General features: G+C 48.2%; 1 protein-coding gene across 8 annotated transcripts in view; it reads right to left on the reverse strand.

The window, feature by feature from the left end:
- The window catches only part of FOXN3 (forkhead box N3), a 230,669-nt gene that overhangs the window by 144,035 nt on the left and 72,889 nt on the right, over nucleotides 1-13,745 (reverse strand). For 7 of the 8 annotated variants that reach the window (XM_086613090.1, XM_086613088.1, XM_086613083.1 and 4 more), the window contains exon 2: nucleotides 5,230-5,786. In XM_086613090.1, coding sequence (XP_086469216.1) covers nucleotides 5,230-5,772 — 543 coding nt within the window. In that variant the 5' untranslated portion in view covers nucleotides 5,773-5,786. Of the gene's footprint in view, nucleotides 1-5,229; nucleotides 5,787-8,705; nucleotides 8,735-13,745 lie in introns of those variants that run through there. The other variant, XM_086613087.1, reaches the window with a different exon arrangement.

A 13,745-nucleotide genomic window follows, 5' to 3' on the forward strand; every position in this document is an offset into this window, starting at 1 on the left:
AGATATAAGGTTCAGAGGACTCTCCAGATATTGCCAGCTCTTCATCATTACTTGAAGAACTGACTAAGCTTTGTACTGCTCTAAACCAGTTAATACAGGCAGACTCCACTGCTAAGAGTAAGCTCTGATGTAAAGTCAACCAGCTGGATGCCAGTGAAATGGGTGTTACTTCCAGACACAGCTTTAGGAAATCTGCTATTTAAATATTCTGTATAACTTCATGGGTTTCCCTTCAAAAACAAAAGTGAAATAGTTCAACAAAAGCTCTTCGTAAATCATCTGATATTTGGAAATCTCTTTTTATAGTATGGTTCTAGAGACTGTTACGATTGCTCTGGAATGAGATGACCCTCATTTCCCTACATACCAATTTGAGGAGAAAATTTTTTATACTAGAGAGCTTTTTAGTATGACAGACTGGGGTATAAGAAAAAGGATTTCAGGTTAAACTAGACAAATTCCAGCTTAGAAACACAACATCTCTGTTAAACAATTTGGGAAATTAATAGTTGGACTAGCTTATTTAGGATATTATTTTATTAATGAAATCAACATCATCTGAAGTCTTTAACATGAATCTGAGGGGTTGTTTTGTTGTTTGTTGGGGTTTTTTACACTTTAACTCCACCAGATGCTATAAATGCAGTGAAATTCTGATGCTTGTGTTATTTGGGTCAGTCTAGGAGCTATTATATTACAAATGGAGGAGATCATTTCTATCCCCAGAGTGCACCAAGCTTTCATAGGCGATTTTGAACATAAATGTTAAAAGAAGGAGGACAGGGTCCCTGGTCCCTCGCCTTTGTGTGTATGCAGATTGGATTAGGAGATTCCAATGAACGGAGCAGGCTCCTTTTCCTCTCACTCCAGGTGGCGCTTATCCTTCTGCAGGGTTTTACCTGTCAAAAGCCCAGACATTATCACATCAGGGGAAAGACGCTGGCAGGAGGGACTCCTGAAAAGTCTCCTGTGCCAAAAGATCCCCCACGGCTCTCGTCAGGTGCCCTGGCAGAGCGCTTACAAGAGGCGGTGCATTAGACGAGGATAAGTTGGACGCTGGCTCTCGCAGAGCCCAAGGACCACTCGGGAGTCCTCAGATCTCAGAGCCCACTCCAGACAGAGGAGGAGCCTGGCTGGATCTCCATGACCCAGTTATGGACCACGTACTTCTAAGAATAACTTTCACATCAAGCGAGGAGAATTTTCTTCTCCCAGCCCCATAAACATATCCCTTACCCTCATTACATTTTTATTAAGACATCCCTCAGCACGAGTGCCAAACAAACCTTTAAGAGACTTTAATTTCTTCAGCATGCACACAGGCAGGAGCGTGCGTGCATTTCCCTATCTGAGATAACACCGAGCAGACACAAAGAGGAATCCTTTCGATAGCATGGAAGCCTGAAGAAGCACAGACCAGGGAAAAGACAGCAGAACAGTGGAAAGGAGCACGGGACGAGAGCCTCAGCTTCTATAACCGTGGGCTGTTCACTGAGACAAAAAAAAAATTGCAGAGAAGTCAACGAGGTCAAACATCCTTTCCTCTGATCCACTCGTTTGATAGTAACGATTGAGAAAGTTTGCATTCATAAAAGGCACAGATGTATCGCGTGCCCTGAAAATACAACCCTGCTAGCCTTTCTTCAAAACAGGAATCCCTACACATATAAAACAAATCTTCGAGAAGGAAAAAAAATAGGGCTTATAACAAAATTTTTCAACAGACCCTTAGCTACAGCAGCACTAGTGGGCGCAGCTATAATTACAGCAAACCTACATAATGCGTCTGAACTAGCTTAGCCCTTTCCCTGCAAGCAGAGAAGCTGCCACATCAGTAACTCCGTTGCTAGGGCAACTGCTTACTTTCCATATCAACTGCAAACTCGTTGCTATGGAGACACATATACAAGAAAAATTCCTCTCTATAGCCAAGGACCAGATGGTAGGGAAGTCAGGGAAGTCATGGGCTAACGGGCTGTACTAAATGGGACACACACTAGAGGACATTTAGATCTGTACGTTCACAACAGGATTAATCTGAATGACTGAATTCACAGGTCCAGCAGTATAAACAAAGCCAGGGAACTCCTCGTCTACTCCCCATCATGTGATACTTCACACTCTGGCCAACTATTATTAAACTGCTGAGCTCAATGCAAAGAGGTTTCTACAATCAAGGGCTCAGCATTTCCCCTTCTTCAGCCCGGCTCTCTGTCTCGATCCAGGAGATCAGCCTCATCGCAAAGTTACATGAATAGTCACTCTGTCGACTTGCCAGGTGAGCCTGATGGCATTGCAGCTCAAGTGGAACAGCAACATTACATAAACAAATCCGAGGAGAAAAATGTCTTTTCCCGGCATTCCACACCAGACCTAAAAGCACCAGGACAGGGCAAGTCAAAAACCCAAGTGATGCGGCCTGGAAGCCTTTTATTTTTCCTGTTACAAGGAAATGCAAGTATTCATAGGCAGGTAGAAAAAGCTGCATACTATTAAATACATATTTAGCTGCGTGAATATAAATTAGTGGAGCCTGGGATTGAGAAAACTACTATGCAGAGGGAATTCAAAAAAGAATTAAGTGTTCAGCAGAACTTTTTTTAGAAAAACGATTACTGAAAGGCTACACAAACAAACACTGGAAAGCAAACTACAGGAACAAAAGCTTCTAGCTTTTCACAATGTGTCAACGCACATCAACTGGCAAATGCCTGCAATTCCCAGCATTGATTAACTCCTTCCCCCCATACTGTACATGTTTCAGAGCCTATCTTGTTAGCATTTTATAACATGCCATTTGCTAAACGCTTTTTTTTCCCCCCACATAGAAACAGTAAGACAGGCAGACTCCAAACCTGCAATTTGCAGGATCTGGCTGCAAAGGGGAAGAAGTGGCATGAAACAATGCCTTATAGAGGAGAGTCCTCCCCTTCCCCTGCACCGAGCCCCAGTCCAAAACCAGAGAACCCTTTAGATGAACACCTTCCTTCCGAGCAGCAGAGACGCTGGCTGCAAGGTACTCAAATCAAACCCAAGTGTGAGTGTGCACACACAAAGGTATTTTCAAAGCCAGCACTTGATGTTTACTGCTTTCCAAGTCCACAATTAGCTGTCAAGTACCTGATTCAGCAACTCTGACTGAGCGCCAGTTCTGCGCTTGGGACTCGGTCTGCCACGTCCCTTGGCCAGGACACCAGAAAAACCCAGCAGGGGATTTAAATGACCTGCCTTGGTGAATTTTACATTTGAGATTCTCATCTCATTCACCTTAATGCTGGCTACTTGCAGTTATTATTAGCATCTCCAGGAGATGCAAAAAATTCTTTCTCATAACCTGGGATTTTCCAGGAATGAATAAAACCCCACCTCGTTATTCACACAGGCAAGGCCTCCCACCACACCTTGTTGTCTAGCTATGTAACCATGGCTCTAATCACGAATTCGAGACGTAGGTGACTAGTCATGCATTGTGCTCCGCCACTTCCCTGTGGAGAAGCAGCACGTTGTAGTATTGTTCATACGAGCTCAGCAGACTGCCGGATATTTGACAGATAGACATGAAGACAAGTTCCTCATAGGAAGGAAGCTGTAATCTAAATAGTCAACTGGTAAACAGAGGAAGAGGGACAGAACAAAACACAAATGGCAATGTTAAACACATGTCTTGCCAGTTACAATATTTTGGGATTTTTAAATGTACTGTGTGAAGGTTTCTTATGGTCTGGGACAGGATCATAAAAGTCTGGTGTGGCATTTGTTATTATAGTTTCACTTCCAAACAAGAACTTAAGACTCTGGTTTACACAAAACAAGATCCAGTTCAGGAACAGGTTTTTTAATCTCACAGACAATCGTTAACAGCAACTAATTTATAACAACGCCAACATACAGTGTGTGATCATCAATATGTGGGCAATGGATTCTAGGGAATGACTTTTTTTAAAAAAAAAAAAAGACAAAAGAGTCAATTGTTTAAAAAAGGAAAGCTCCAGGGAAAAGAAAGTTAAGTAATCTGAAAAGTTGCTAGTTTAGAGTAACGTACAACTCTTCCTCTAGAGTTACTCGAGCTCCTATTCCACAACATTTAAAATTAAATCGCACCCAAAATAGGGAGAACAGCACCACCAACAGAAGTTTAGTTTTAGGGTAACCAGTTACAAGACAATCCTGGCATTTGCTTCGCTGAAATACAAAAGCTGAGAGCATCTATTGTTTCTGCCAGGAGAAAGTGTCTGCTTTCTGATCTTCAGCCAATTTTAGAGACAGACAGTCAGTGATGTGATTTTACCCACTATTTATTTCACTAACCTGTGAGAAGGCCTGTGAAATTGTTCTGCAAGCTTATATTTTTACCAGTGTACTCGTACTGATTCATCCAGACCACTGCTTCTGAAGACAGTCCCCTTCGGAAACTGATTATCTGCTCCCAGGCAGACTGACGCGGTAGAAGGCTATGCAAAGAGGACTACCGCCGCTGCTCAGCTCGCTTCTCCCTTCCCTCCCACACAGCCCATTCCTGCAGATGCCACTGAGGATTCAGCAATGAAACCAGGTGACAACAACAGAGATCCAAAAGCAGAAATGTGCTCCGCAGGCTTCTGCCACCGCACTGGTCGCAGAAGCTATAGGAGCCCAGGGAGAGAACGACTGAAATTTCAGTGAATGGTAACTTTCATCATTGATGCCAGACCTCTCTCTCTCTTTGAAGCGTTTCTCTAAAACCTGCTTGAAATGGAATGAAGCTTCATCACCGAAATTCAGAACTACTTCTGTTTGTGTAAAAGAAAGAAAAGTTTTTTCAGATTAAGACACAGACCAGGGAAAAAGCGATGGACTCTAACATAAGGCATACCCTTTCACTATACATTTGTATAAGCCAAGAACAGCAAGCAGCCTATTTATAACATGATTACATTCATCTAGTATAGCTGGAAACCATTACCACAGCTTGATAACTAAAAACAATATTTAACCACTATGCATGAAGACACCAGCTGGGGGGAAAAGAAAAAACACACACACACTGAGTACTTTCTTACAGATGTCTAGACAATGAATTTAATAAAATCAGAATGAGCCACGCTAAAGAAATGTTGGCTCTCTGAATTTAATGAACTACATTACCAGGGACAGCGTTGCATATTGTGCATTTCACTGCTACAGACCCGTTCTGGGATTAGCAGGTGAATATTGTCAGAGCCAGATAGGTTTCCATAGTTCCAAACTTACCTGACTTCTGTCTTTGTCCACCTTCTTAAAACATTTATTCAAGGACAGATTATGTCTCACAGAATTTTTCCATCCAGTGGGTGCATTTGCAAAATATGGAAAGTGTTCCAAGATCCAGTTGTATATATCCTTTACGGGCAATCTTTTGGTTGGCGAGTCCTCAATGGCCATAAATATGAGGCAGCTAAAGGAATAAGGAGGTTTGCAGTTGGGGTTCTGCTTGGCATCGTAGGGCATGTCAGAGTGGGCAGGAGACGGCGGCGTGTCATCACCGATGTCCTGAACGGGGCTAACGCTCCTTAACACCGAGTCGCCAAAGCTTTTCAACAAGTTCTTGCTCTCGTGTAACCAGTTCAAATTAGTTAGTTCTTCATCTTCCATGGCCCCTTTATCTAATCTGATGGCAGGCAAAGAGAAATCTAGGTCCTCATCATCATGAAGTGCCTTTGACAAATCGCTATCTTGGTAACGTTGGCTCAATCCGCTGGGAACGCTAATTCCTGAGCCCTCTGGCTTCTTACTGGGAGGCATGACTGGACCCATTTAGACAGCAACTCCTGGGAGAGCGAGTCCAAAGGAAGGGGAGAAAAAAAAACAGAGAGGAAAGTTAGCCCACAAAAAGATACTGCATAACATTTTGACAGCTTTTCCCTAACTGGTCACTCGGCCTTTTGCCATCTGTACTAAAAACAACAGTCTCACGTAAACACTCGTCTACAACTTTCAGTACAATAATCTAAAGTCAGGATGAGGAAAACATTTCAGTCAATGGAATAAAAATATTTCAGTTGATAGAATAAAACAATCATCCCGATACACCTTAGTTCTGCATGTACACAAAGCCTCACACAGGAAATCCTAAAGACATGTCCCTTTAATGATGAATATGTGTACCAAATCATTGCATACTCCGATTGTATCACTTTAATAAGCATGTAAACTAAAAAAAAATAAATAAAAAAAAATAGAAGGGCTTAAGGCCAGTTGCTTCAGATTAAGTTCAGCTGTTTCACTTTTGAGGACAATACAACAGTAACGTGATTAAAGTCATTCTGGCTAAAGGCTAAGGCAGACAAACATCCAATCTGACTGCAGTTGCAACAAAACTCATAAATGACAGCAGAACTTCAAAACCAGCAAGTGCGGGAGAGGGGAAGAGGGAAAGCAATGCACAGCAGTTTTGGGACCAGGGCCAAGACAGAGGGAAACAAGCACCAGAGGAATAGAGCACTTCAAAACTGTATGTAAACAGAGAGGGCTTTAGCATAAGCTGAACCGTACTTCAAACTTGGTAGAAAACAGAGTCAGAAAGACTGCTGTGATGCTCAGCAGCCGCCCCGGGAGAGGTGGGACAAGCTGTCAAGGGTACTGCACCAGCAGGCCCCGGAGGGGATACCTGCGAGCGGTAATATTCGGGAGGACCTGAGCCCTTCAGAAGCTGGGTGAAGTTGTGTGTCTCCTCAACTCAAAAGACACTGACAAGAGCCCAACAATTCCACTTCAGAACCAGGAGACAGGCTCCCTTACCTTCTCCATACGGTAAAACTGCCAGGACTTAGGCATGGAGATGTGAACAGCAGTGAAATAAAAATTGGAAAAGAGTTAATAACTGATTTAGAAACGATGAAACTTCCTGCACAAATGTTGAACAAGAGCAAAATGATTCCCTCTATCTAAATCGTATCCTCAGCAATTCCCTGAGGTCATGCAACCACACAGTCAATACCATGAACGAAGGGAAAAAAAACTACAGGTAACAACAGAATGAACCATGTACCTACAGGAAAAAAAAAGAGCATGATAGCCATTCTGGAAAAGGTAGATTATATTTTAGCTGGTACAAAAGGGTAAAAATGAAAAAGTTCCTTGAGTCTTTCTTTAAACACTTTACACCAAAGCAGCCATTACCAAAAAAGAAACATATGGAACTTCTATGCACAGAAGCCCGTTAATACACACCATCACCCAACAAACTCAGCGAACATGTGTGGTTTTACACAAGTATCTGGAAGAGGAAAAAATACCAAGGCAGATATAAACACTGGGAGGCCAAACTTACGCCAGTCCCACTTCCTAGCTTTCAAAACAGCATCCAGCACAGCCAGAAGGTAAACACAAATATCGCCAGTGTCCAGGGGCACCGGCATTGCCGACCTATGCCGCACACTCAACTTTGACTCCAAATGGAAGTTAAGTCCCATGAGCTTCTAAACAGGAAAATTATATGATGGCTGACAGTAAAGTAATTTAATTGCACTGTTGCTATGACAACACGCTGCTCTCTTTCTGTTTAATTTGCTTATTTGCCAGTATCCTCCCAAAGGGCCATATCCTACCACCTCTTTTTCTTTCTTTCTTTCTTTCTTTCTTTTTCTTTTCCCCCCCTCTCCAGGCAGCGGTCCTCACGGGTGCCGGGAGCGACTGGGCGGTCGCGGGACCCTGAGGCCGGCCACCGGCGTGCGCAGGGAGGCCCGGCGGAGCCCGGCCGGAGCGCGGTTCCCAGCGAGGTCGCCGTGAGCGGGAGGGGTGCCCGGGGCTGGCCCTCCTCGGTCGGCGGGGAATGTGGGGAGCGGGGTGGGGGGAGGTAAAACGATTAAGGACGCCCGTGGCGGCTGCCGCGGCGCCCCGCCGCCAGACAAAGGAGCGCCGGTCACATGAGAGCCCGCAGTTGGGCGAACATTTTTAATCCGCTGCCAATTGCGGGTGCTCCACCAGATACCTACAGAGCCGCTCGCTCGAGGGGGCCTCCGCGCCCGCCCTCCCGCCCGTCTGTGCCAGGCGCTGCCGCCCGCCTCACCCGCGGCCCGGGGAAGCGACCCCGGGCGGGGGTGGGGGGGGGGAAGCGCACCGGGCGGCCCCCCCCGCCCAGCGCTCCCACCGTACTTGTCGCACGGGGGGGGAGGGAAGACGGCGGGCGGGCGCCCATTGGCCGAGGCGGCAGCCAATCAATGGCGTTGCTAGGAGACTGGGACTGCTCCGGCTGGGCGGGCGCGGGCGGCCGGCGGCGCGCATACCTCCAATGCCGGCCAGATGTCACCGGCCCTCGCTGGCCCCGCCGCGCCGCGCCGGGAAGGCAACTTCTCCCCGCGCCTGCCCCGCCGCTCGCGGCCCGCCGCGGGCCCTTGCGCACCGAGCGGCGCCTCTTTAAGCCTCTTCTTTATATATACGTGTGCGTGCGTGCGCCTATTCAAAAGTCCTTGCCCGAGCAGCTCCCGGAAGCCCCCGGCGGGACCACCTTGGGCCGGAGGCGGCCCCGCGGCTCGGCCCCGCGGCGCGGCCGGCCGGGCTCGGCGGGGACACGGCGGCGCGCACGCTGCGGCCGCGCACCAACTCCTGGCCAAGTTGTGGCGCGGGGCCGGGCCCGGCCGAGCCGAGCCGAGCCGGGCTGGGCCGGACCGGGCTGGACCGTGCCGCCCCCCAGGCGGGTCCGCCGGCGCCCTGCGCAGTCCCGGCGAACAACAACAGCGACAACTTACCTGGCGGGGGGGGGCGGTGGTTTCACCGCGGTCCCTTCATGGCTGTGGCGCAAACTTTCATCTGACGGAGCCGGGCATCGCGCGCCCCCCGCCTCAGCCCGAGCCCCGAGGGTGCCGCGGGGGTCCCGGCGCAGGGGGCACCGCCGCCAGCATGGGGCCCGGCCGCCGCCCGCCCCCCGCCCGCCCCGCGCTCCCGACGGGCAGCGGTCCGCCGCGGTGCGAGCCGAAGAGCGAGAAATTGTTTCCACTGCAAACAAAAAAGGCGACACATGACCAGGGAGGGAGGGGAGAGAGGGAAAACGTGGGCTGGGCCAGCCGAGACGGGAGAAGCCGCGGAAGGGAGGGCCGCCGGCGGTGGGGGAGGGCGGCGGCGCGGGCGGCGCTCACGGCAGCCCGTGGGGACCCCGGCCCGCCGCCGCCCCCGAGGGGCGCCCACCGCCGCCAGCTGCCCGGACGTGTCCTGCCGCCGGGGCGCCCGCCCCGGCCCGCCAGCCCCCGCCCGGCGGCGTGGCGCGGGGTCGCCTGCGAGGCGGGCGGGCGGGCGCCGCGGGCCTAGCGGCGGCGGGGTCGCAGCGGGCCGGCGGCGTTTGCCTGGGGCGGGGGCGTATTCGAGGTCGGGAGAGAGGCGGGACGCCCCCGGGGAGAACTCTTTGGCGTGGAGAGAACTGACAGCGCTGCCGGTCCTCGCCGGCGGCAGCGCCGCTTCCACTTGTACGATTCTCTCTCCCCGCCGGTGGCGAGACGGCCGCTGGTGACAGGAGGCCCGGCCGGACCGACCCCGGCTAAACTGCGGTAAACTACAGGGCCGCCGCTGAAGGCACCACCGAGCACCAGAAGTCCAAAGATCAGCGCACCGGAGCCGTGCTTCTCCCTCCCCGCTCAAGAGGAGCAGAGCAAACACCTTTCAACACCGAAACCGCCGGGTTCTGTCCTGCACATCTCCCAGCAGGCAATTAATTCCTGCCGAGGAGGGGAAAACCTGCCAGCCCACCGGCGACCCACGACTCGAGCCTCCGCTATTAAGAGAGTCCCTTCAGCCAGTTTCAGACACGTCTGTCCTGCTAATCTGTGCAGGAGCCAGGTCCTAGGGAGAGCGCGCTCGCGAGCAGCAGCAACCAGGGCATGGTGCGAGGGGTCTCTGCTGCCGACCCGGTGTGCCATGAAAACGGCGCTTCTGCTGAGGGTCTGTCTTAACGTTGTGCAGAAAAGCAGCACGTTGCAGAAATCTGCACTAACTGCCGAGGAAAAACAGCTTTTAGTCTAAGGAAATTTGCTTTAAAATAAGGCCTGGTGCAATTAGGAGGAATGGTGCGTTTTCTCCCCTGCTGCCATACCTTGACATAACTAGTATTATCTTGAGTGAAAAAAACCTTACTATCAGTTAAACTAATTGGAGAGGAATTAACTTGATTTAAAAACAAAAAAGATTCTTTCCAGTGCAGCCCTGGACACAGAAATTATTCCTAAACCAAGAAGAAAATTATTTTAGCTGTTTTATTTAGAAAAGTTAAGACAGCTGTCTCAAGACCTTGCAGGAATTCTGCACTGGCCCAGAGAGTCAATATTATCCCGGTTAACCAGGATCACCACTGTATCCTCCTGCAGCATGTTTGTGTTTGTACCTGGTCATTTCCCAAGCCATGGGTTACCCCTTGTAATCTCTCGGACACTTGTGAAATTCACAGTTTTAGACAAGAGTGGCAACTACCTCATTCTCAAAGTGCAGGGCTGAGAAGCATTGCATTGATTCTCTCAAACTAGAAATTCCTGTCATAACTCACTAAGACCTTCTTTTGCCGATAGCTTTCCCTCCCCTACCCAGTGAACTTCTATTTCACATTCTTGCATATTTTCAAGAAGACATGCCAGCAGCTGGATGGAAGAAGGGGAAGAATACCTATCAGGCAGCAGAGTATCATCGTCGCCCACTGGTAACCCTGCCCTGTGACTTCAGCAGCCCTAACACTCCAACAGTCAGCAGACCATTAGATTACACTGTTCTTATCTCATGGCCGTTTGGTTTCAAAACCAAACTAAATTACCAAGTCGTAACTCCACCCACCTGAATTTATTCCAAGTGCTTCAGACGTTTTTCTGAGTGAATCAACAGGTCTTTTTTATCGGCAAGCAAGGAGATTTATTGCTTTCATCATCACTTGTAAAAGTCAAGTGTCTGAGAACAGACTACCAAGAAGAATTCAGCTAATGAGAAGTATTTCTGAAGTGAGAAGAGGGAAGCCTTGTGAGATGCAGGATAGTATCCAAAGAATGTTACACCTTGAATGCATTCTGTACGCAACCTATTCAGGTACACAGCTCAGTTCTGTTTAAAATTAGTAGCAAAATTTCCCATCAATATTGATGGAATAAGATCAGTTCCAGAGTTTTATACCTCTCTGTGACAGGCAGGAATTTCCCCAGAGCGCACACTAAGGATTACAGTGAAGGACGACTGCAAGACATTTGCTGCGTAGACAGAAAATCCAGTGTGATCGAGTGCAGAGGCCAGCGGTAGGTGACGCAGAAGCCTCGGAGAGCATGGGGATGGACTGCATGCCGGGTTTGGGGCTGGCATGGGACTCCCCACTAAGGCACCCCGCGAGGGGCAGTGGTGCGAGGCAGCCTCTTGCTGACTCCCACTCACCCCTGAGCTCAGCAGCAACTGGAGCTGCTGACTTGCAGCGTGGTGAAACACCAGCAGTGAGGTAAACACTGATATTTTTCCTCTTGGGAAAATTGTCCCCCACCTTCTTCTGACTCTTTGCTGGAATATTTAATATATAGGAAAGGAGAATACAGTCTCACATAGCACCACTGAAAGACCATTAATTGCTGTCTTAGAGACTACAGCAGTAGCAGAACATCTGACATACGGCCATCAAGTAACTCACTGTGATCTTAGGCAAACCACCAAATTTATTAGGGTGTCGATTTCCCCATTTCTAAGACAGGAATAATACTAACTCATTTAGCAAAAGATTTGCAACACTGACAGATGAAAACTGTTTGTACATCAAGACCAAAGTATTTGCCGTACCGAAGGCCGATTAGAAGCACCAACAGTGCAGAGCTGCACTTTAGCCTTGTGGGCTAATATACAACAGTCTAATCTTTCCACTCAGATTTCAGAATAGCAACTGCAGATGTTGCAGCATCTTATTTAATGAGGATTTCCAGCCATCTCTCTATACTCCTTTATCTCTTATCCTCTTCTAGATTGGAATCCCTGATAACCTCCCACAAGCCATTGAGAACAGCAAGGGTCACAGGCTCTTTATCAGCCCTCCAAAGCTCATCTTCCCCCTCCATCTCCACCTCTGCTGGGAACATCTTCCTTTGCTGGTAGTATGACCAGCCACATGACCTTGCTAAATATTTCTACTTTCTGCCCTCTGACCTCACCAGTCTCACCATTCAACAGACCTGCACCTCTTATCCTCACCTTTAAGCTCCCACTTCAAACCTGCTCTCCAATCATAATGTCCTCATTGACTGGCATCCTTGTCAATGTTTATTCTCTCTACATCAGAGTCAAATTTCTTCCCTGAAGTCTGCTGCAAGTTTGCCAACTCGGCTTGCTCATTAGGACTTCTAATTTGACATGCAGCTGTATACAAAAACCTCCCGGTTCTGAAAGGGTCCTCATGTGCAAGAATACCTTTCAAAGACTGAAGAGGACAGGGCTGCTGCCCCTTGTGAGCAGTGATCAGACCCTCACAGTGGGACACATCTCAGGCTCTAACACTGTACACTGGCCATCTGGTTTTGTTCCCATTCTTCCCCCATGCAGAATGACTAGCATCCCCCATCAGTCTTGCCATTTCTAAACTTCTGTTTTCTCTGAGGCAATGGATTTAATGTTGTACAGAGCAGAAGCATATTGAACACCTTTGGACACTATTAAAAACTAAATCATCAATACAGTATGTGCTTGATTGTTTCCTCTTTCACAACTCCTGTTCCCAGCATTCTTCTCCAGCCCTTCACACAGAATCTGCAGTACCAACACTTCTTTATTTTTAACCACGGCAGACCAGCCTGGTTTTGCTGTTTGCACTATGCCTGCTTTTGGGGCAGAGAAACAGCTGTTTCTGAATTCCCACCTGAACAGCCAGAGTCTCTGTCTCGTACCCAGGTAACACACCTAACCAGCTCACAAACGGTGCCTCGCTCCCGTGAAAAAGAGCAGCTCTTGCCTGGCAGCTGCTCTGAGTGCCGTCGTACCCTGCCTTCCTGCCCCGTGGCTTTTACAAGCATGCACTCTCCTTTCTTCTCCCACCTCAAGCACGAGCTAAAGGTACAAGCTGCACACGCAACGAAGGCCCAGCTTACTGATAGGAGATCTATCTTTTGCTTATTCACTTGAGACCATGGAATCAGACTTACAAGGCATTTTCCCAACCTTTCGTTTAATTATTCGTCAAGTTCTCATTTGCCCCAGCTGGTAGAAACCCAGCAGAAACAGAACTGAACTTAGTGATAGATAGCTTGGTCAGAAGTGAGAGCAAACAAAAGTATCCTCTACAGCATTTCTGTCTCACAGGCTAAAATACAATGATTTTCTTACAATAAAATCCAGAGTTTTTATGAAGTAGTTCCTTTATAAAATAATGTATGCACATTTACGATGTTATTGTAGTAACACTTGCTTGCAGCTTCTAAGAAAATGAGTATACTTAGCGCTAAAATTATATACAGCTGACAAGCTACCAGCAAGCGTGTTTCTGTACATGAGTGTGGTGGGAGGAGAGTATCACGCATGCTAGTTTGTCCTACATACATTTGTTAAACAGGGCCATATGAGAGATGCTTTCCCAGTGTAATTACACCGACATACTCGCACCCCAAGCACAAACCTAGCTCCTACTGGTAAACGGAAGCTTCTGCCACTGCAGCTTATTTTAGTAGCCCAGCCAGTAGGAAGCAAAATGTTGCTGGGATAAACATATCTTTACTGGAGTCTTCTGCTATAATGACTATATTGGTCTGAAAACACACCTAACCTAACACAGCTGGTACATTAACTACAATACAAGCCAT

The sequence above is a fragment of the Tauraco erythrolophus genome, chromosome 6 (genome assembly GCF_009769465.1).
Source record: "Tauraco erythrolophus isolate bTauEry1 chromosome 6, bTauEry1.pri, whole genome shotgun sequence".
In the NCBI taxonomy this organism is placed as follows: domain Eukaryota; kingdom Metazoa; phylum Chordata; class Aves; order Musophagiformes; family Musophagidae; genus Tauraco; species Tauraco erythrolophus.